Source organism: Carex rostrata, chromosome 27 (assembly GCF_964058835.1).
Source record: "Carex rostrata chromosome 27, lpCarRost1.2, whole genome shotgun sequence".
In the NCBI taxonomy this organism is placed as follows: Eukaryota; Viridiplantae; Streptophyta; class Magnoliopsida; order Poales; family Cyperaceae; genus Carex; species Carex rostrata.
The window spans coordinates 5,734,812-5,758,925 of NC_135944.1; the positions used below are offsets into that span (position 1 = coordinate 5,734,812).

Consider the following 24,114-nt stretch of genomic DNA (forward strand, 5'->3'; position numbering starts at 1 on the left):
TAATGTCATTAAAAAAACTGGTATAACTAAAATAAGGCATTGGGTCCCCAGGTTCTCTATATTCATTTTTTTTTTCTTTCTGTTTTTTATTGATTGAGGAGAGGTCCTGATATAAATCAACCATGAAATTATGGTTTTTAAAGGATAGATTTATTGATTATTAATTGGCATGAGAGTAAATTGAATAATATCACAGATTATAACATTGGGAGAAACACTGATGAGGAGGAGGATGTATATACCCTCATAAAAAAAATTCAAAATTAATAAAGAAAGATTTATACATAATTAATATTTAATAGTTGAATACTTGGTTTCTTAGGTGAATTAATAATTTAATACTGTACGCCAAGATAAAAGATAAAAATTGCACATGGTCCCACATAAGCACATAAAAATGACAAATGAATTACATTGAAAATAAGGTACAATTTACATGATAGCTAGCACAACATAGTGAAATTATTATAGTGAATTGAATAAAGATAAACCACCAGTATATGTTCAATGGCTGGTGAACCCCCGAGATTGATAATGCAAATTTGGAACTTACTGGCACGGCATCCTGGTTACGATTGTCACAACATTGCTAATTGGGCAAGGATCCATCAGCAGCAGTATACGGGTTTGCCATTCCCTCAGTCTCTTTGCTGTTTAGTGTTTTTTATGCTATGTACTACCTTGTGTTCACTCCAGTTCTTATGTAGTGCTGTTTATATCTATCCTTGTGTGTATTTATATGATGTATCTTTTTTATGTAAGAATGCACTGGTATTAATATAATATACAAGTGCTCAGTGCTGGCCAACTCAGCACTTATAACCTCCCTCATTTGAATGTGAAATGAGCCTGTTCACTTTTTCTGAACAATTTCGTACGTGCAATTTTGTAGTATATGTGATTTTGGCAGGACCACGTGCCATTCCGAAAAACATATATAGGAGATATTCTGCAGATTATTCCAAACAGGAGTACATGCAGCTCTATTTTCATAAAACAAAAACCTGGTTTTAACAAGAAAAAAAGAAAAAGAAAAAAATCTAGGTCTGGTCCATTCATGCATGGAGTAAATTAAATAATATCAGAAATTATTAATTTGGGGGAATTACTTACGAGGAAGTATACCTCCTCTCATAAGAAAAGTTCAAAATTCATAAATAAAGATCCATACATAATTAATAGTTGAAGAGATGTTTGTTAGATGAATTAAAATGGTCCCACATAGACACATAAAAAATGACAAATGAATTACATTGGAAAAAAAAAGGTACAAAACAAATTAAGACGATGGCACAACAAACAGCATAGACTTATTGACTATTCGCATGGGATCGAGTAGATTAATTTAAATTAATTTATACCAGAAATGGGAAACTTCAGGAAAGCTTTCTACACACTCCATATATACACTTCTTAATTTTGGGGGGTTAAAACCTAAAGAATCAATGATATGGTGGAAATTACCGGTTCCGTCAAAAATCAGAATTTCTCTGTGGCTAGTGTCACACAACACAATACTGACCAAGGATAACCTTAGTTTTAAAGGGTGGATAGGAGACCAAACTTGTCATTTTTGTAATGAAAACGAATCTATTGATCATTTATTCATCAAATGCCCTCTAGCACAACAAATATGGTTCTATTTAGGTAAAAGCCAATGGGTAATGCATAATTGGAATACATGGGATGATTTTTTACATTTTGCTCAATCCCTTGATTATGAAAACAAAACTGGTTTCCTAATTGTACTTAGTGCAGTAAGTTGGAGTCTTTGGAAACATAGAAATGAAGTTTGCTTTACTAATTGTGATGTTAAAACTGCTAGAACTTTGATTTTGCTAATTAAAACATTGTGTGGTTATTGGACAGGTAACATGAAGAAGAAAATCAAGGATGCAATTGGCGAGTGGCTTCCCGTAATAGAAGATGCCATACCCTTAGCCCAATTCATGCCCATGGATTTAGTTGCTTATCAGCCCCTTGATGGCTTTGGTGGGGAGGCACCAGAGTTGCCCTAGTGGATCATAAAGCGCAACCTCCAATTTTGTCGTTTAGATATAAGTAGCCTTAGCCCATTACTTAGTGGCCTAATATTAGCTACATTAGTATACTTTTGGAGTATTGCTAGTATTAGACTTTGGTTATTGTATGTTCTGTTTAGTGGTGTTTTGTTGATTTCTATGGATTCTAAGAACTTGGCTAGTTATGACTATGGTTAACATAGTCCAAACAGACAAAGCTTTTTGATGTAATTATCTCTATTCCAATCAATGGAATGGGCTGAATAGCCTCTTTTTTTTAAAAAAAAAAAATTTATACCAGAAATTGGAAGTTTTGAAGAAACACTCAGGATTGAGGCAATTTTAATAAGTTGTTTATTAGGTGAAATAATATTGTACTACGAGAGCAAAGGTAAATATTACACATTGCGCACATAGTCACATAAAAATGACAAACGAATTATATTGAAATTTTTTTTACAAAACTTGAAGGATGCCACAACAAATAACAAAGTGAATATTGAATAAAGATAAACCACTGGTCCCCACACACAATTTAAATTACATACATGATATAATGATATAAAAGAAAATCAAATTTGGATACAAGATGATGTATAAATATAGGTGTAGACTTAGCTTAGAGCAATTATTGTTTGTAGTAGCTAAGCGTTCCATATATGGTTTGAATAAATGTGAGGGCAAACAATAAGATGCCGGCAATGATGGAGAATATTATCCATGGATTGGAGCAGTAGAGTTTCTTGAAGTCTCCAATTACTCTATAGACACTTTTTTTATGATGTGCCATCACCTTCTCCTCCAAAATGACCAGCTCATTTGGCAAAATGAGATTACCGGAAATAAAAGTTTTCAACTCGTTTACACAACACAACACATCCTTGTCATCAAACGTTGTGCCTGGGATGACACCACTCTCTCGCAATACTTGGACATCTGCTTCTGTTTTCAACAAGCAAGCCATGCATGCGATATAGGCTGTGAAGGGGATTCCACAGTCCCTGTACCACTGTTCAAAACTGATAAGACTTTCATAGAGTACACTGCTGTATTGCAAAATGTGCCAGAGTGTTAATTGCATCACTCCAGTTAATCTCTTGTCATCAGAGTAAGACACATCAATGGAGCCACTCTCATCCTTCATGAAAACAGTTTGAGATAATTGCAATTCGGTTGCACTAGGTATATGGAAGCGGCCAATCGTCTTATTTGTTGCCTTTGAAGTATCCTCCCCATGGAGGGTTCGAGACCAATGGAAGATGTGTACTAGATGTTTGAAGCCACCTTGAGGAACGGTACCACCATCCTCCTTAGACGGGTGCATTCTTGGACTTCGTGGAAGGACTGTGAGTGCAAGTTTGTGGATTGGAATATCTAAAAGCTTGCCTATGTTGGAAAGCTCTGTATATATAGCTTCGAGAACAAACCAAGGTATCTGGTATTTCATGGTCACCATGTAACGTTGATTCTTCCCTGGATCTTCTTCTAAAAAGGTTATTAACTTTCCCAAGTCTTTACACGTTAGACATTTTGGAAAATTATTTTGGTTACCTATTTCATTCAGAATAACCTTTCTGTACCGTTTATCGTTATTTGAGAAAACAATCACAAATATTAAGAAGCAACTACTGACCAGTAGGTGTTCTATGAAACGTTTGCTATTTTCAGCAGTATGAAATTGTTCATCGACCTCACGATAGTTGCTCCAGGCTAGATCTACCTTCCCTTGCATGTATTCAAGGTATGATTTTAAGTTGAGACCAAACCAGTGCGTCATACATGCAATAATTTGCCACTTTTTTCTTTCAGGTATGAAAGAGGCCCCAAAATCATCCCAGCATTCCCATTTACCAAATATTGATGGTTCTTCTTCACTGTCGCTACTATCACTATCCATGGATGGTCTGGGTGCATGGGAGATATCCGGGTCCTCTAGTCGACCTTCTATATCCACAACCCACTCATCCATTTCATCCATTTCATTACTCGTGTCTGTTGATGGTCTGGGTGCATGGGATATTTCATCTACTAGTTGTTGGTCATCATCCCTCATTTCTGACCCTTCCCGATTAATCCACAAACGAGCTGTTCTGAAATAATGTGGAACGTGATCATTAAATATTGAATACGTAAGGATGCTAATAAAAAATGCATTGCAAAACCATATCCAGGTTAATCAAAAGTTAAGGTTTCTTCAGATAATTTGTTGCTTTCACGTGAAAATTGATAAATTTACAGAAGTAAGCCTAGGGGTGTCCAATGGGTAAAACTAAGGATCGGTGAGCGCATTTTCATACCGGTATAAAATTAGTCGTAGCGCATTGATAAATCGACCTTCTATATCCACATACCCTACACTTATAAGACAATATGTAACGAATTACAAATAACTGGTAATTAACAAATAAATTGATAGCTTATATAACTTTGTTAAAAAAATTAACAAATAAGTATTTAAATTAAATATATAAATTTTTATTTTTGTAACATTATTTTAAAATGTTAATCATTAATTAAATAAAATGGTATTAAATGTTGGAAAAAAATAATTTTATCATAATTTACTAAAAAAAATATTATAAAAAATGTTGTAAAACCAATGTAATTAATCATGATAATAAAACTTATACAGTTATACATGCAAGTAAAAAAAATAATGAGCAATTTTATTTTTATCAATTACCCTCTAACGAGTATGAAATGGCTCTTATTCCTATCCTAATCATTCGATAAGCTAATAAAAAAGTTTCTTACCCACACGGTTACCTTTACCCTTATCTGGAAAGATAACATGTAAGGAAACAAATAATGGGTAAATTACTTCTATGTAATTAAAAATTATTTCTATACAATTATCTTAAAATGTAAATTACTTATTAAAAAATTCAATATAAATATTTAATTAAACAAAACCATATATAAAATGTTGTAACAATTAATTTTGTCATAATTTACAAAACAAATATTATATAAAATTTTGTAAATCCATGTAATCATAATAATAAAATACATATTTTATACATATAAATAAAACAAAACATCATATAAAATTTTATTTTATCAATTACCCTCTAATCAAGTACAAAATAATTGTTTCATCCATTTCATTACTCGTTTCTGTGTTGATGTGGATATTTCATCTACTAATTCTTGGGAATCATGACCCATTTCTGACCCTCTGTGTATGGCAAAACCAATTAAGCTGTGTTCTGAAATAATGAGTACGTACTGATTTTAATCTTAGAATCATGGCAAAACCATATCAAGATTAATGAAAAGTTAAAGTTTCGTTTGATAAATTTGTTGCTTTCATGTGAAAACTGTTCAATTTACACAAGTAAAAGTAGGGATGTCAAATGGGTAAAACTTACGATCGGTGAGGGCATCTTCATACCCATATAAAATTAGTCTTTGCCACAGAATTACCCTTATTCATTAAGTATTAACTTTACACATACTCTACACTTATATGTTAAGATAACAAGTAACGAAACGCATATATAATAGATAATTACCAAATAAATTGATAGCTTATATAATTTAATTAACAATATAACAAATAAATATTTTTGTTGAATATAAAAATTATTCTTTTTATACCATTATTTTAAAATGTAAATTATTAACTAAATGAAATTATATAAATTTTATATTAAATAAAATGATATAAAATATTGAACAAATTAATTTTATCATAATTTACTAAAACAATATTATATAAAATGTTGTAAAATTAATGTAACTCATAATAATAAAACTTATATAGTTATACGTACAACTAAAAAAATAATTATCATATATAATTTTAGTTTATTAATTACCCTCTAATGAGTATGAAGTAGATCTTATTCATATCCTTATTCGATAAGCTAACAAAAAAAATTCTTACCCATATTCATAATTGTTAAATTAATGATTTTTTTTATTCGATCGTACCTTATCAAATATGATATAGACCGGTTAAACGGATATATATAATGGTTTCACTGACATCCGATAAAACAACAGACACTGAAAATAAAACTTCATAGATAATTCCAACTTAAATAACAAAGGTCAATGTGAGATAAAAATCTGATATATAATTAATTAGACTATGTGATATATACCTTTCTTTTCTAGATTAACTTTAACTTCAGCCACATTTTATTATGTAAAATACAACTTATAAATGTTAATACTATTTTCCGTTTTGCCCAAATTGTGTTATTAAATATTTTACTCTAAAATTATTAACTACCATTTGAAAACAAAAGGTAGTTAATACTAACAAAAGGCACACATTCTCCAGGATATGAAAATAACAAATCTCCCGACACAACTATTCATAACATCTAGTCATCAGCAGATATATATACACTGAACCTGTTGTATAAGCATACCGATCGGACAAATAATTTATAGAATTAAAAAGAAAATGATGCTGAGAATTAGAGAGAAAATGCAAAGATAAGTACCAACGAGGAGAGGAGGCTTGTCTTCGTCTCTATGGCTCTCGCTCCAAAGGTCGAGAAGGCGAATGAGATAACTTAGGAGATTTATAGAGATTAATGGTCAAAGTGGACAAGAGAAGACTACCTAGATCCTTTGCTACGCATTCGAAGTCTCTCTGTCTAGCGAGCTGTATATATTCAACAATTATATATGTAGGGTCAAAAAAGGTCCCTTACATTTTTCTTTATTATACTTCATTCTCCTATAAATATATACTTTATCAAAGTGGACAAGAGAAGACTACCTAGATCCTTTATTGAAAATCGTTGTTTTCATCAAATCTGGACCATAAAAAAATAGTAAAAAAATTTCAAAAAATGTAAAATTTGGTCTCCAAACACATATTAATATGGAGAACAAGATGAATGGTTCGGATTGACCGTTAGGATTTTGAAAAGTCGAATATTGAGCCGTTGCACGGAGGCCCTCTATACTACGTGTAGCATGCTAGCAGGTTCATATATATATAAGTAGAACTAGGGTGTTTTTACGTTCATCAAAGTCTTGATAAGCTTAATTAAAATACATATCAAATATACTTCAAACAACTAACTAAAATTGTTAAAACCCATCTACTTCACGAGTGATGTGTTGTTTACATGTCAAATTTATAAATTTGAGAATTAATTTAGTGTGAAGTCAAGCATTCAAAGAACTAGCTTTAAGTCTAGTGACAAATGACAACCCTATGTTGGGACTTGGGAATTAATTTATAAGTAGAACTAGGGTGTTTTTACACTCATCAAAGTCTTGATAAGGCCAAGGTCTCTAGCATTCCAATTAAAGCAATTAACCATAGAATCTAACTTGAACCCCTGGTTGCACAGCCTGAATATCGACAATAATGTCTCTAAGGGCAGGGGTATATAAATATAGGATCAGAGGTTTTATGTAAGGGATAAGATCAGAAAGGGAGGAGGTAAATGTGTCAGTAGATAAAGACCTAAGATGCCAAACAACTCTTTAAGTTTTTCTTCCTCTGTGGGACATAACAAAAAGCCACTCATTTCATACATTGGAACTCTTTCCAGATCTGTCAAACTAGTGTAAAGGAATTGTTCAAGAATGAATTTACCTAAAGTCGAGCCAGTTTTTCCTCTCTTAATTAGATACTAAAGATTGGAATTAAACTAGAAATCAAATCATCATTCAATTTTAAAATGATCTACACAAATTCAACGGAAATTAAATCTTAGTGGTGAATGGATAACGGCCTAAGTAACAGGTCTAAAGTAACCAATAACTATAAATTATCTCCAAAAATAGAGAAAAAAACAAAATATACACTTTGGATATGAAACTAACAAACCTCCCAACACAACAATTCACAAACAAACCGACATAGTAAGCATATATACACAAATCGGAGGATCGATCCACTAAGATTTGTGTCATTCAATTATGATTTGGAGAAATAAGAATTAGTATTAAATAAAATATGCTTATAATTAGATAGAAAAATATGTAGGGAGAAGTAGCAAAGAGGAAAGGAGAGGACGACTGTCTTCGTAATTTTTTTTTTTGAGGGCACAAGGAAACACACAGGTAAGGTAGTCAACCTTATATATTAACTGAATGTCCCTAACACACTTCACAAGCAAAGGCATTAATATATTCTAAGGTAAAACATGCAAGTAGGATTGGTATTGCTTGAAGATATATATATAGTACATATGGATTCTCTCTCTGCCTTTTTCTCACTTCAATTAGACAATTTATCTTAGTTAATGAAATACAAAAAAAGAACTAAGTCTCCTTATTCACACGTGTGTGTGCCGTCAATTTGAAAATTAAGTAATACTCCTTGCTATTTGTTGGAGTTTATATGTTATATATTTGTTGGTACGGTTGAGATGCATCTTAACATTAATTATGAGTATGCTTCAAATATCTGGATCCTTTTGGGAAATTTTATAATGCTAGTTTGAATAATATAGATGCAACCGACAAGACATCACAACTTCACTATTTAAATTTCTATTCCCCATTTTATTTTATATATTTAGTATTTTTGCAGCCTTAATTTCCAACGGTTTCATATATGCAAATTTTAAATTGACAGGATTCGGCCCTAATCAATAATAGATTCGGCAATTAAAGACCTTGTTCGGCATAGAAAAACCCATCTCTGCAGTTGCGTTGGTTGCTCTTAAATTGTACAATATTTTTATTTTAAGATTAAGCCCAGCAAATGTCAACTAAATAGCGACGCTCCAAATTTGCATTGTTGAGCCCTGAAATGTAAACGTTATTGGGACCAATATGTAGCTAATCATGTATTAAAACTGATTTTTTCAATTACTAAAATTGAAAATTGACGTTGATGGGACATGGATTAGGAGTATGCTCCACAGCCGTGTTATTTGATCACCATTCTCTGGTTCGGAAAACGATTGAGATAAAAAGTATGTTATCATATTATTTAATTAAGAAAAGTAGTCAGGGGTTATGGCTTTCTAGATCTATCGCTTTCTATTGCTTTGATTATCTGTTTGTAGCTTCTTGCGAAATTTGTAGGTTGCTATTGTGTTGTATAGCTTATCTTTATGCTTTTTTTCTTCCCTCTCATGTGTATCTTTCTGGCCATAAATTAAAATCTCACACACGAGGTCCAAGAGAAGTTGTACCGTCAAGTCGTCAACTACATGTGTACTACATTTCATCATAAAGTTGATAGGTGCTCTTCTTCCACAAGAAATTTAGAATACTTGTTGATTGGACATGTCTGTAACAGGAAGACTTGGAGTCGATCAGAGAAAAATCAACATAGTAAGGGACAATTATTTCATGAGATATTCACTTATAATTACCAATCGTTCACATAGATAAAGAAAATGAAAATCCATATGAATATTCTACATCTAGAAAGTTAATATTATCCACGAACTTATCGTGCACTGGAATATTCATGTTCGTTATATCTGGAAAATTTTGCGTCTTCTCAAATTTGTTTGAATTGCTAAAAAAAATAATTAGATTACCTAAAGAAGTAGTGCATTCCACACCTTGAAAATTTCATTATCAACAAAAAGCTTCTGGAACATCAATTTGAAAAAGAACATCTTTCCGAAATTTCAATTAACGCCATTTCCTTATATTTGGAACAGTAAATTTCCTTAATTTCACTGTACGTAATGTTAGAAATGTACCAGGCCAAAATATGTTGAGCCATATTAATAATCAATATTGGATCAGTTCTTATTGGGCTGGGCCCAAATTTTCTGCTCTCATCTGATTTGATCTGATCTGATCAGATCAGGATAAGTGTTTCTGTAGAGGCTCCATGAATTGGTGCAAGTGAACAGGCTCAACGAACTGGTGCAATCTGTTATAAATATACAATAGCAGTTCAATTTTTGGTTAGCCATTCTGTTCATTTCTATTCAGAAAACAAGAGAGAAAAAGAGAGTAAAGAAGGGGCTGTTAATTGTCACACCCCGAGACAACCCGCCACGTATTTATACGTAAGGCGTGTGCACATCACATACATTATCAATAATAAATACTCATGCAATATTTACAAGTCAAACAAAGTCTTTTAACATTACCAATAGTTCACACACATAACATACATTTAACATGAGTTCAAGACAAACATGGCAAAGAAATCGATAATTGTCACGTCAGTCAATGTATCCACTTTCAAAGAGATAATTAAAGTTTAACTAAAAGGAAAATAAAAATATATTTGAGTCATCTGCCGTTGACTTCCTGATCCGCATCCCTTCCATTCGTGCTCCTCATCGGTTTCATCATTTCCTGGAACCCACATAAAAGTGGAACGGGTGAGAGATCGAACAGTCTCTCAGTACGGGATTCAGTTCCAGTCCCGGAGTTTGTCAAATTTACTTATTAACACAAAGAGGATATTAAAATTATATCCTCACATGCTATATTACTAAGGCATATTTAAAACACACACACACACACACAAACATAAGCACACATACACTTCTTTAGTTATCTTTCATGTTTTTAATTGCCTCACCAGGGGGACTCAAACCCTACTAGATCTTGGCCGTGCCACTAGACGGGGACTCGAACCACCGCTAGATCTTCTTTGCCTCACCAGGGGGACTCGAACCACCCTAGCTATTGGCGTCTCACTAGGGGGACTCGAACCACCACTAGTTCAACTGTCTCACTCAACGGGAACTCGAACCACCGCAAGATATTGACCCGTGACGGAAAGTCTAACTAACGCCACGTTAACGAGGGGTCTAGTCGAACACCAGACCCAATGTATACATTCCAACATGCGTTCAACGCATATTGGCTCCTTTCCTTTAATTTATCCATTACATTTCATATTCGTTTCATTAATCACACACGAGTCATACTCAACACATCACGTCCTATAAATCCGTTGATCAAACGAATAATCAAATCCTAGTATTCTAAACAAAGCAAAAAGGATCGTTCGATTCAACATGCATAATTCTATAAATAAATAAATGCAAACAAAACGATAAGTAACAATTTGACAATGTCCAGGAAATCCGTACCTGTTGTCGTGGGATAGTTCACTCCTGCCTCTACGTTACTTCTTACTTCAGAATTCGGACCTAGACCATATAACACGGTTTCTAAATTAATATTTGTACATGTTTCTATTTTAACTAGTCTATTGCTAAACTAATTTTTGTTAAGCATCAGATCCGTATATTATTCATAATATTTAAACAGAAATATATATATTTTTTACTATACGATCTGACAAATAATGAAATTGTATATTTTTGTCTAAATATCATTCGTTAGATACCAAACAGAAATACCTATATCTGTTTTCATCAGTAATAAGATTAATTTATTTATAAGTTTTTAGAAGGGACCATTTTGCAATAAAAATTACTTTAGGGTTATCGGTGAATAAATTCCTAGGGTTATCGGTGAAAAATTACCATTTATTAAAATAATTGATGTTACTCAAAAGTATAAGTATAAATCAGTTAATAATCCCTGTTATCCAACTTCACAGTATAAATCCATTTAATTAAAATAACCCCATATCAAAACTACATAAACGATGACATATATATATATATATATATATATATATATATATATATATATAGTATGAAATAACCTCTTCTTTCTGGTTCCGAAAGAATGATAATCAGATAAAATAAAAGTCTAAGAAATATTTGATTATTGTTTAACAACATGATTTATGAAATTCCATAATTTTCTGACAATCAAAACCATTACTGATTCCATGATCTAGAGATTTTATCAAATAAATAATTTTCAGATAGATAAAACATAAATCTACAAAATAATTTAATTGGGATCAACTATATCACTAATATCGAATAATTAAGAAGTTCTTAAAGGTAATAAAAAAATTATAATACACGACAAGACAACATCTTCATAGAGGATATTAGAAACTATATAGTTTGAGAAAACTTTATTACATAAACAATTATACGAAACTATTGAATCTACGTACTAAGCACTAAATAAAAGATTGAAAATACCTTGATTTGAACAGCTTGGGTCTCTTGTGGAAGTTATGAAGGAAAGAGGAATAAAAAAAATATATAGAGATCTCTTTTGTCTTGTTTATAGCTTCTGTGAAGAAACTGGCGGCCATAGAGTTTCTGATTAGGGTTTTATTATATATTAACAGTGTATAATTATAACTTAAGAATCTGAGGCGTCCATTGCCAATTAATTATTTTTGGGAAGTGGTTTATGGAGAGATATTATAATAATCTGAAACCCACGCTTCAAATTCTTGGGCTGCCGAATCATTATGTTAACATATTTGACATTGTATATATATATTATTATTTATCCTTAATAGTGCTATGTTCTAATGAGCATGATAAATTTTAACGAAACGTTGTGTCAGAAAAGACAATATTTACTACGTAGTATGTAGCATTGCGAAATATTTGCATCAATTATTATTCTAATCCTGCTGAATTTTCCGGACTACACCAATTCTATTCAAGGTGCCTATTTCACATTCTTATTAACTAAGCTATTTAATTAAGAAAAGAAGAAAGATATCTAAATTATTTTCATCGTACTTTAATATAGTACTTCCATTACGTGGTGTTACATTAATTCGGTACTAGCATACCGAATTTCAGTAGTTTGGCAACTTGTTCGTGTGGATACTAATAGAGACGTGACTGCTGTGCTGTTGCGTGGATCTGAAAAGAGAAGGAAAAGAGAAGAAGGCTACTGCTAGGCTTGAAGTTTCCGCTATGCATCTAGTAGTAAACTCGTTTTAAATCTTGGAATTAATTATATACATAGATTCTGATTTTCGGATAGTGAACAAATCTTGAACTGATTCGAATTAATTGTTGCACTATAACTTATCTAAAATCCCAACACGTAATACATTTAAAAAAAATAAAAATGTAACTAGATACAAATAATGAATACGACATAATATTGATAATTATATAAATCTAATTTAATTTAAATGTTCGACACCTACATCTTATGAGCATGCATGCTTCAATTTTCTATAAAGGATCGTTTTTATGAAATTTAATTTGGAATCCAAGCTTAAATAACATACAACCGACTTCACTATTTAAATTTCTATTCCCTATTTTATTTTGCTTATTTAGTATTTGTATAGGCTTAATTAATTTATTAATTTCTAACTGATTCGTATATGGAAATATTATCTGATAAGATCCGGCCCTAATCATACAAGAAAAGTTATAAATTAATGGGATCAACTAATAGTCTCCATATTTCAGTTTCCTAAATGTCTCTCTAACTAACTGATGCATAAAGTACGATAGGGGCAGGCTACTAACTACCTTGGGGAACTACTAACTACTTGGGGAACCACTTATATTTGAAAAAAATTACAACTGACGCGCGCATGTATGGATACTTATACGCACAAGTATTATCATATAATATATTAAGTATTCATACCTAAGACACTAAGTATTAAAAAAAAAAATGGACATCAACTTTTTTTTCACTCTAATCACACACCCATATTTTACACGTTTTTAGAATTGGTCTTTTTTTGTCCTTTTAATCTCATCAATATTTTTAACGATATGTGAGGAATTTTGTGAATCTAAACTCATGAGTATCTTCTACGTAATTTTCTCTTTCAAATGAGATCTATGATGAAGTACTTTCAAGTTCTTTGTCCTTCAAGTATTCATACCTCAGTGTGTAAGTATTTATACATTGTCAAGTATTCTTCTATAAATTGTCGAGTATTCATACTTACTCAATAAAGTGTGAATATTTATGTTGTGAAGTATTTATGAGAAATTCATAGACGTGTCTTGAGCATTAACTACTTGGGGAACCACTATCGACTTGGGGGGACCGCAAATGTCACTTGAAAGCGACCACGATAGGGACCACATGCAGAAAACCAAGAACAAACAGATGCGTAATGACTATCTCAAGTGGCAATGTTGTAATTGTATTCATACCTCTTCAAGTATTCATACATCGACGTGCAAGTATTCATACCTCATTGAACAAATATTCATACAACTTCTAGTATTCATCTCTAAAATGCCGAGTATTCATAATTCCTATACTAAAGTGTGAATATTTATATTGTAAAGTATTTATGTTCAAATACTCATACCTTGTCGTGTAGACATCGTCGAGAAAGTATACATATCACGTCAAGCAAGTATTTATACCTCCTAATGTAAGTATTCACATCTATTACCTAATATATCTAACATGTTTCTAAGAAAAAACTAGGTGCAAGTACTAATGGCTATGCGTGCAAATATTAATATATAATATATCAAGTATTCATACTTACGCATTGAAGTTTTCATACCTCATCGAGAAAATATTCATATCACTTCGAGTGTAACGGTCATCGCAAGTGTCAGCGCTGTAATTGTTGTAAATGTTCAAATCTAAAATATCAAGTATTCATACTCATGCATTGAAGTTTCTGTACCTCGTCCAGAAAAAATTCATAACACTTTGAGCAAGTATTTATACATCATAATGAAAGTATTCATACCTAAGTAAAAGTATGTATACTGGCACAAAGCAGTACATTCAATATTGTTGAATTTATTCAAACAAAAATGGTATGATAGCTTGCATCTTTTTTTGCGGAAAATGTTATACCTTACGTTGCTCCTAACAATAATTAATATTGTTCGACAAGAGCAAAGATAAAAATCACACATGGTCCCACATAGGCACATAAAAAAATACAGATAAATATATTGCATTGAAAAGAAAGATACAGCATATATACCACAACATATTGAATGGAATAATTGATGATAAACCACCCGTACATACACCATCTTTTATTAGAAAGTTATTATTAAAATTTTAGAATTTATTGGTGCATGCTATTATTAACTGGCAAGGTTAAAATGTTCCTCACATCGTTATCTCCATTTTTATAGTCCAAAAAATTAATTCGAACCGCTCAACATCAATATGATCTCAATATTAAAAATTTTTGATTAGAGACAAAATTTTATAAATCTATTTTTAAATAGGTACAAAATCCCTTGAGTAAGATGAAGACTTCTTTCTAGGTTTCTTCTTTAATTTTTTCGATTTACGTGGCTTCTTCCTGCCACGGTCAGATGAATCTGGGGAGTAACTGAGCTTCCTTTTCACAGATTTTGATTTCTTCAATCTGATTTTGTCCTTAAATATATATCCAAAATGCAACCAATACTTAAATATTTCAATTAGACACCTCAATTACAGAAAAAATATAATTTCTGGTGCAAATAAGGCACTTGAAGAAATGAAATCAGACATTCAATCAGATATAATTAAATCAAATTGATTGGACAGGAAGACATTCAATTACTTCAATTTTTTCAATTAGGTTTTACTACTTGAGTAATGTTATGAATAAAATATTAATGTGGATGTCCATAACTCCCAATATTCATTCTCCACTATCCCCACTACTCCATGCACTACAATTGGAATTGATGGCCACTACTATTGAAATTTATTTCTCCATTTATTTAGATGGAATTTTTCATTTACAATTTGTAGCCTATAAATAGAGGCTTTGTAATATTGTATTGTACACATATGAGAAATATATGAATAAAGAGATTGTCATCTTTTTCCTCTCTATTTTGTTTATTCTTCTTATGCTTGTTTGTATTTATTTTATAACACGTTATCAGCACGAGAGCTCTACTAGTTGAAGATTCGAGGTAATTTTAATAACTTTTATTTCAATTTGATTTATATAAATAATACTTCCTAGTAATTGCTAAATGAAATAAGTTATCAATTTATTTATATTTATTTTGAGATGTTTAGTATGATTCATAGAATTTTATATGAAGTGCATTTTTTAATTTAATCTTCCCGAAGAAGGTTTAAAAGAAAAATCTTCTTGAAGAAGATTTATATGATGTATAAATATTGTATAGTGGTCCATATTTTTTTTCTTCAATAATTGAATCTTCTTGAAGAGGATTTCAAGAGATATTACGAAAATTCTCAATTTTATAAAATGCACCGAGCAATTGGCCCGAAGCCATTGTAGCCATTTTATCAACTTGAAGAAGATTTCAAAAGATATTAAGAAGATCTTCCTAAAGAAGATATAAAGAAAAATTATATGATACGCAAATTTATCATGATGTTTATATATATATTTTTTCAATAATTTAATCTTCTTGAAGAAGTTAAAATATATTCTAAGTTAATTTATTATCTCTTTATGGTTGAAGAGATTATAATGAGTTGTTGGACAAAATAATTCAATTTGTTCTGCTTCATTTCTTGAAGTAAATGTAGCAATATATAATAACAAATTTGAAAAAAAAAAAAAAAACTTGTGGACGTGGACGTACAAGAATGAGTTTATTATCATGGTGATTATTATAAAAACACATATTTTGTAACATCCGTAATTTTATAAATACCTCTGAACTTAGTTTTTTTTTATTTACTTATTTATAATTATGAAAAATGTGAAGGTTTAAAACACAAATAGTCCATTTTATTTTTGAAAAGAAAACGTGGCATTATTTTTACCACGTGGGCCCCATGCATGAATTACCCCCACTCTTAACCGACTTTCATTTGTATATCTTAAATACATTTAATCTCTCCATTTGAATAAAATCAGAAGAGAATAAAAAGAAACAGAAAGCGAAAGAATGAGAGAAAAAAAAATAGAAATATTTTTATAAAAGAAATATTGTTATGATATTGATAATCCGTCCGATTGAAATTCTGACTACGTCGCGCTGATTATGTACAATTATTGCAATCTGATTTGGATTTCTGGATTGATCACTATCAGGTAACCGGACTTCTCTATAATCTGTGTTTTCGTTTTGTTTGGTTGAATTGAATTTTGAATTGGGTATTGGATTATGATGCATATTTAACGGGATAGCGGGTCTGAGGTTCGAATTTGATTTGTGAAATGATATGATCGTGTGTTATGAGAATTTGAGAAATGATATGATTGTGTGAAAGGAAATGATATGGATATTGTATGACTTGTTTTATTGATAACCCAGACCCAGGTGCTATCACCAGTTAAATATGCAGATTTAATTTGATTTGAATTTATATGGATTAATCCAGTCTGTTTTGAATGGTTGTTTAATTAAGCCAGTTATAGAGAAGCGCGTCGTTAAATAACCGGTTACTGAGCTTTGTAGCTGACTCCGTATTGTTTCTGTTTGTTATTTTTGTTGCGACGTAGGTTGACGGGACGATGGATGGATGTCTGGGTGCCTCTCTTGTCGCGACTCCGGCTCGGCGGTGGGGTCGTGACATATTTCCACCTGAAGTTGAAAGATAATGAAAAAAAAAATTAAATAATGTGCAAAAATTAATGTGATGTTCATATTTTTTTTAATAATTTAATTTTCTTGAAGAAGATTTATGTGGCTCACAAAAATTAATATGATAATATTTAAATATATCTTCTTGAAGAAGATTTCAATAAGATTTATATGATGTGGAATTTTTTGATGTACTCTTCCCGAAGAAGATTCAAGAAATATTTCGAGTTTATACATTATTTTTTACATTATATTATGTTAATGAAATGGCCCGAAGCCATATGAATATAAATTATATTAATGAAATTGGCCTGAAGCTATTTCATCAATTTTATCAATTGACCTGAAGTTCAATTATAATAAATTATTGAAGCCACATGTCTTGTTCTGGTTGAACAAAATAATAGTTACACATGAAATGGAAAATAATATGATGGACAAACTATTAGATATGGACGTGATAATGAAGAAAAAGTGCATCATTCCACTAGAAGTGGAAAAATAAATGAACAAAAAGAATTACCACTAGAAGTGGACAAATAATTAGAAAGTGAAGAGAATGACAAATAAGAAAATTCGTGCTATTATTAGTCATGTACATGTCGTACACCAATGTACCTGTAGTATGTCAAAACATTATATTGAACTATTATGGACAAACTCAATTTAGTCAAATAATTTAACATTATTTGAATGATGAAAAAGAGATATATAAATAGGTGACATTTCTGAAAAATTGAGCCCTCACTGTTTGAAAAAAAAAATAGTATATCAAACTTATACAAAATTATTTGAAAATAGATGATTTACTTTCATAAATCATTTAATTTTCTATTAATACAATGTCCTAAAAGAAGTTTGTTCGTTTCTATTAATACAATACCTTAAAGAAGCTTATCTATTTCATTAGAGGTATTACATTATAAGGTGGAATTTTATTTTTTATCTTTTATGTTGTTACGGAAAATTGTTAGATAAAAAAAAATGAATAGTTGTTCATTCTTTATTTTGAAAAATGAATTCATACTTATTTATTATTTATATTGATTGTAGTGCATAAAAAAAATGTAAATGTAAGATAAAATTTGCTTATTTATGTTTATTTTTTTAATACTACTTATTTATTATTTTTATTATTGATTATTATTGAAATGGTGTTTATTTATTTTTATAAAAAAAATTGATTGAAAGCTCCAAAAGAATTATTTTGTTGTTACATGGAGGAATATAAATTTATATTGATGATGATGTATTATATTCTTGTAAGTCTCAAATAAATTTGTTAAGTTTTAAGAATATCCGCCGAAATGAATATCATATTGAGACAACTAATGAAAAAAAAATATTGAATATATGAAAAACAATGCATATTGAAAATAAATTGCATATGTTTTTTCTCTGACTTGTACTACACATATATTAGTGCAATTGAAACACATGTTATTGTAAATCAGAAGTTTACATACAAGAATATGTTTATAGTTTGGCATGACCGGTTGGACCATTCCGGATCAATAGTGATGCGAAAAATAATAGATAATTATTATGAACATTCATCAAAGAACTAGAAGATTCTTTAATCTGATGAATGTTTTTTTGTTGGTTTTATTTGTAGAACGTATACAATATGATATTTGTAAAACAATATATCCAACATGTGAAGCATTTGAGTATTTTATGATTTTAATTGATGCATCAATAAGATGGTCACATGTATGTTTATTATCAAATCGCAACCTGGCGTTTGCGAAATTACTTGCTCAATAGATTTGATTAAAGAGCATAATATAATTATGAAAATACGTCTAGACAATATCAAAATTAATGTTAAACATTATGTAGATGTTCGTATATAAAAAGAAGATATGATATTTTACATACAACAAAACTAATTCGCATCATGCCAACTAGCTATTATAAAGCTTCCCCTTATAATTAGTTTTTGGTCACATACCTAATATTTCCCATATAAGAATTTTTGAATGTGCGGTATATGTTATAATTGCTCCACCACAACGCACTAAAATGGGATATCAAAGAAAGTTGAGAATTTATACTGAATTTGAATCTCCATATATAATATAGTATCTAGAACCATTGATGGGAGATTTATTCATAGCTAATTTTGCCGGTTGTGATTTAGATGAAGAAAAAATTTCCAACCTTAGGGGGAGAAAACTATCAGCTTGAAAAAAAATATATTAGTATGAATTATTATTGTCTTATTTTGATCCTCATACTAAAGAATGTGAACTAAATGTTCAAAAGATAATTCATTTGAAAATGTTAGTGAATCAATTGCCAGACACATTCACAGACTCAAAGAAAGTGACCAATTCACATGTACCAGCTGCTAATGCTCCAATTAAAGTCGGTGTCCCTGTTGGACAAACTAATTATAACACGCATGAAGCGTGGAAAAGCAATCGGTTCCAAAGATTAAAAATATAAAAGTCCTCGATAAACAAAAGGAGCAAAGAATGAAAATGGTCAAGTCGAGGATATGATAATTTCAGATAAAACTCCAGAAGAGAATAAAATTATAAGTAATATTGGAGTTCCAGCAGAAACTCAAGTATCTAAAATTCATGAAAATAATGAGATCTTGATAAATTATATCATGAATGAAATAAGATGGAACCGAGATGAAATTGATATCAATAATATTTTTGTATATAATATAGCGCTAAACATAATAAATATTGAGGATCATGACTAGAAGTCTATTAAAGAATGTCGACAAAAGAATGATTGACCAAAATAGAAAGGTGCAATTGAGGTAGAGGTAAACTCTCTTGAAAAATGAGAAGTTTTTGGACTTGTAGTCTTTGTACCTCAAGGTATAAAACCAGTATGATATAAATGAATATTTATGAGAAAATAAAATGAGAAAGGTGAAATTTTGAGATATACTCATATGTGGTGGATGCAACAACTTTTTGATATATAATTAGTCTGGCAGTCCATGAAGGACTTAATTTGCACCTAATGGATATTGTTACAGCCTATGGCTCGCTTGATAATGATATTTATATGAAAATCTCTGAAAGATTTAAGATGCCTGAAGCATGTAATTTAGGTTCTCGAGAACATTATTCAGTTAAATTGAAAATAATTTTATATCGATTAAAGCAATATGGACGCATATGCTATAATCGTTTAAGTGAATATTTATTGAAACATGGATATAAGAATGATATGACCTGTCCATGTATTTTCATGAAAAGATACAGAAATAATTTTATATTAATTGCAGTTTATGTTGACGATCTAACATTCATTAAGCAATCTGATGGTTATAAGATCATTAGATGTGAATAAAGATCATTTAGACCTCGAGAAAATGATGAAAAACTATTTGGTCCCGAAGTACCATATCTTAGTGCAATATGAGCACTTATCTTGATGAGCATACAATACATGATATATTATTTATAGTAAATTTATTAACAGGATATAGTTCTTCTCTCACGCGAAGATATTGACATATAATTAAACATATATTTCACTACCTATGAGAAAATTTAGCAATACACAAAAACAAGTCAAGTATGTGTTTGGTTAAGATCTGTGATTTAACACATTTGTCAGACATGTAGATTGTCTTTTAGAGAAATGATCCCGAAGATCATATATGAATATAATATTATATGTATTGCTCAATGAAAGAAATGATACATTAAAGGAGATATAACAAAACATATTTCACCAAAATTATTTTTCACATATGATTTCCAAAAGAATAATGTTATTAATGTTCAGCAAATCCGTTCAAGTGAAAAATCCAGCAGATTTATTCACTAAGGCACTCCCTATTGCAATATTCAAAAAGCTAGTTCGTAATATTGGAGTTCGCCGACTTAAAGATCTTGATTGATGCTGTCATGAGGGGGAGTTAATATGCACTATATTTTCCTTAACCATGGTTTTTTCCACTGGGTTTTCCTGGTAAGGCTGTAGTTGCGTATTTAGAAGAATATTGTACTCTTTTTCCTTCACTAGGTTTTTATCCCATATGGTTTTTCCTAATAAGGTTTTAATGAGGCATATTCTTATGTAATGGACATCCAAGAGGGAGTGTTATGAATAAAATATTAATGTGGATGTCCATAACTCCCAATATTCATTCTCCACTATCCCCACTACTCCATGCACTACAATTGGAATTGATGGCCACTACTATTGAAATTTATTTCTCCATTTATTTAGATGGAATTTTTCATTTACAATTTGTAACCTATAAATAGAGGCTTTGTAATATTGTATTGTACACATATGAGAAATATATGAATAAAGAGATTGTCATCTTTTTCCTCTCTATTTTGTTTATTCTTCTTATGCTTGTTTGTATTTATTTTATAACAAGTAATAATTACTTAAAAAAGAAATTATAATCACAGATGTTTGTTTCTCTACATAGACACCTTAATAACAGAAAATTATGATTGGAGAGCAACTCAAGACTGTAACAAGAACCCCAACATTGAGAAAACGCAATGGGTTCCTCATGAGAAGATAAATCTAGACTGATTCAAATAAATCTTGATTATTGAACTAAACTCAAGTATTAATTGCAAGAGAGAGAGAGAGAGAAAACCTACGACTAAAGGATAGACCGAAAGTGGGATTGAGAAGAGAGAATGAGAGAGAATCAATAAAAGATATTTATTTGGAGATAACAACCCCAAATTCGGATTCCTTAAAGTAAGTCTGGATCTGGACTGTCCGATATTTGTTAACACCTCGGATCGGATGTCCAGATTCTGATCGAGCGGCTCAGATGTAAGCTAAAATATTATGTTATCTTAGAGAATGTGGATCAGATAACAAAGCTGAGACAATACTGCTTCAATTATTTTCCCTTGACATTTTTTTATTTTCTTTTCTTGTGTGTGAAGTGTCAATTTTACCCCTCATCAAAAGTTCGGTCTATTCATGGAATGCAAAAGTGGATTGGGCCCAGTGAGAAATTCTTGGGTCTTAATTGATTAATAAATTAATTACAATTAGATGCGGCCTATAATGGATTTCCAATTCTAGAATTAAGAGGTTTAGCATACTCATACTGTCGGTATAATATTAGAATTGCAACACTGGAGAATTTCTGTTTGGATTAGTAATAGACTGCCGAAATTTTTATTAATATCCAAAATAAATATGAAATTTCAGAAACTATCCAGGTTTTCGCGTTTTTTCGAAATCTACCCAAACCACAATTTATTTTTGCGGTTTTAGACTAAATTACAGCAAATTTTTCAAAATCGCAAAAAGAATTTGGGGTTGAAAAAATAATCGCAAATTTTTTTTGCGGTTTCAATTTTTTTTTTCAATTTTCAGATTTTATTTTATTTAAATAGAAATATTTATAATATATTTATTTTTTGTATTGAAATATTAGAAATATTTAATATATTTCTTTGAAAATAGATGAAATACTATATAATTTGATTTATTAGAAAGACTGCTACAAATAAGCTGGATCAACATTTTTCATTCCGGATTTTTTGCAGCAGTAAGAAAATTAATATATTTCTTTATGAGTTATTGGAAAAAAATAAAAATGTTTGGATTCTGAGTTATTGATTCCGATTTAAAAGTCACTTCTAGGTAATACAGAAAATATTGTGATCCATCTAGTACATTTAATATATAAAAAGTTGTATCTATTTTGAGAATTCTTTTTAATAACAATCATTAAATAACTTAAATTTTTTATTTTTTTTCAAAAATAGATACAACTTTTTATAAATTAAATGTACTAGAAGGATGATAATATTTTATGTATTAACTTAGAAGTGATTTTTGAATCGGGATCAATAACTCAGAATCTAAGCATTTTTTTTCCAATAACACATAAAGAAATATATTAATTTTTTTTACAGCTGCAAAAAATCTGACATGAAAAATGTTGATCTGGGTTATTTGTAGCAGTCTTTCTAATAAATCAAATTATATAGTATTCCATCTATTTTTAAAGAACTATATTAAATATTTCTAATATTCAATACAAAAAATAAATAAATTATAAATATTTCTCTATTTAAATAAAAAAAATCTTAAAAATGAAAAAAAAAAATTGAATCCGCAAAAAAAAGTTGTTTTTTTTTTTTGAAAAACCGCAAATTTTTTTTTGCGGTTTAGACTGAAGTACCCCAAAAAGAATTTGCGGTTTGAATAGATTTAAAAAAACAGTAAAACCTGGATAATTTTTGAAATTTCATTTTTTTTTTATATTAATAAAATTTTCGGACTAGCTAGACTGAGTCTTTGTTGACAATCAGAAACTACTTATTTGTATGGCAAATATCAAAATAGATGTTGCATTTATTACATAAAAGTTGCAGGGCTGTAATTATACGAGAAACTACATATTTTTCTTTTTTCTTTATATACTTTTTTTTTCTTTTTATTGATTGAGGAAATGTCCTAAAAAAAAAATCAATCCTAAAATTATGGATTGCTTAAAGGATAGATTTCTAGAAAATTGAATAATATCACATATATATTAGAACTTTGGAGAAACAGTCAGGAGGAAGTATAAACCCTCATTAGAAAAGTTCAAAACTAATAAAGAAAGATTTATACATACTAGTTGAATACTTGGTTTGTTAGGTGAATTAATATTGTACGAAAGAAAAAAGATAAAGTTGACAAATAAATTACATTGAAAATAAGGTACAACATACATGATAGCACAACATAGTGAATTGAATAAAGATAAACCACCGGTACACACACAATTTTAATTGCATACATGATATAATGAAATAAAAGAAAATCATACAAGGATGCAAGATGTATAAATATAGGTGCAAACTTCGCTTAGCGCA

At 30.2% G+C, this 24,114-nt stretch overlaps 1 protein-coding gene and 1 long non-coding RNA gene across 3 annotated transcripts; one reads left to right on the forward strand and one right to left on the reverse strand.

The window, feature by feature from the left end:
* Window positions 1-335: 335 nt before the first annotated feature.
* LOC144545345 (uncharacterized) lies at window positions 336-24,063 on the forward strand. The gene is made up of 2 exons (XR_013508477.1): window positions 336-425; window positions 23,960-24,063. It is a non-coding gene; the product is annotated as an uncharacterized LOC144545345 (long non-coding RNA).
* Window positions 2,436-6,610, reverse strand: LOC144545343 (UPF0481 protein At3g47200-like). Of its 2 annotated transcripts, none has more exons than XM_078293934.1 (2): window positions 6,479-6,610; window positions 2,436-4,111 (listed from the first exon to the last, which is right to left on the reverse strand). In XM_078293934.1, exon 2 carries the CDS (start codon window positions 4,072-4,074, stop codon window positions 2,650-2,652), a length of 1,425 nt encoding a protein of 474 aa, XP_078150060.1. In that variant the 5' UTR covers window positions 4,075-4,111; window positions 6,479-6,610; the 3' UTR covers window positions 2,436-2,649. The 2 variants fall into 2 exon arrangements, with proteins under 2 accessions (XP_078150060.1, XP_078150061.1); XM_078293935.1 differs by having other exon boundaries at window positions 2,436-4,106; window positions 6,479-6,598.
* Window positions 24,064-24,114: the final 51 nt, after the last annotated feature.

Coding starts and splice junctions, on each gene's coding strand:
- LOC144545343 (XM_078293934.1), bottom strand. CDS start 4,074: ATGAGGGATGATGACCAACAACTAGTAGATGAAATATCCCATGCACCC.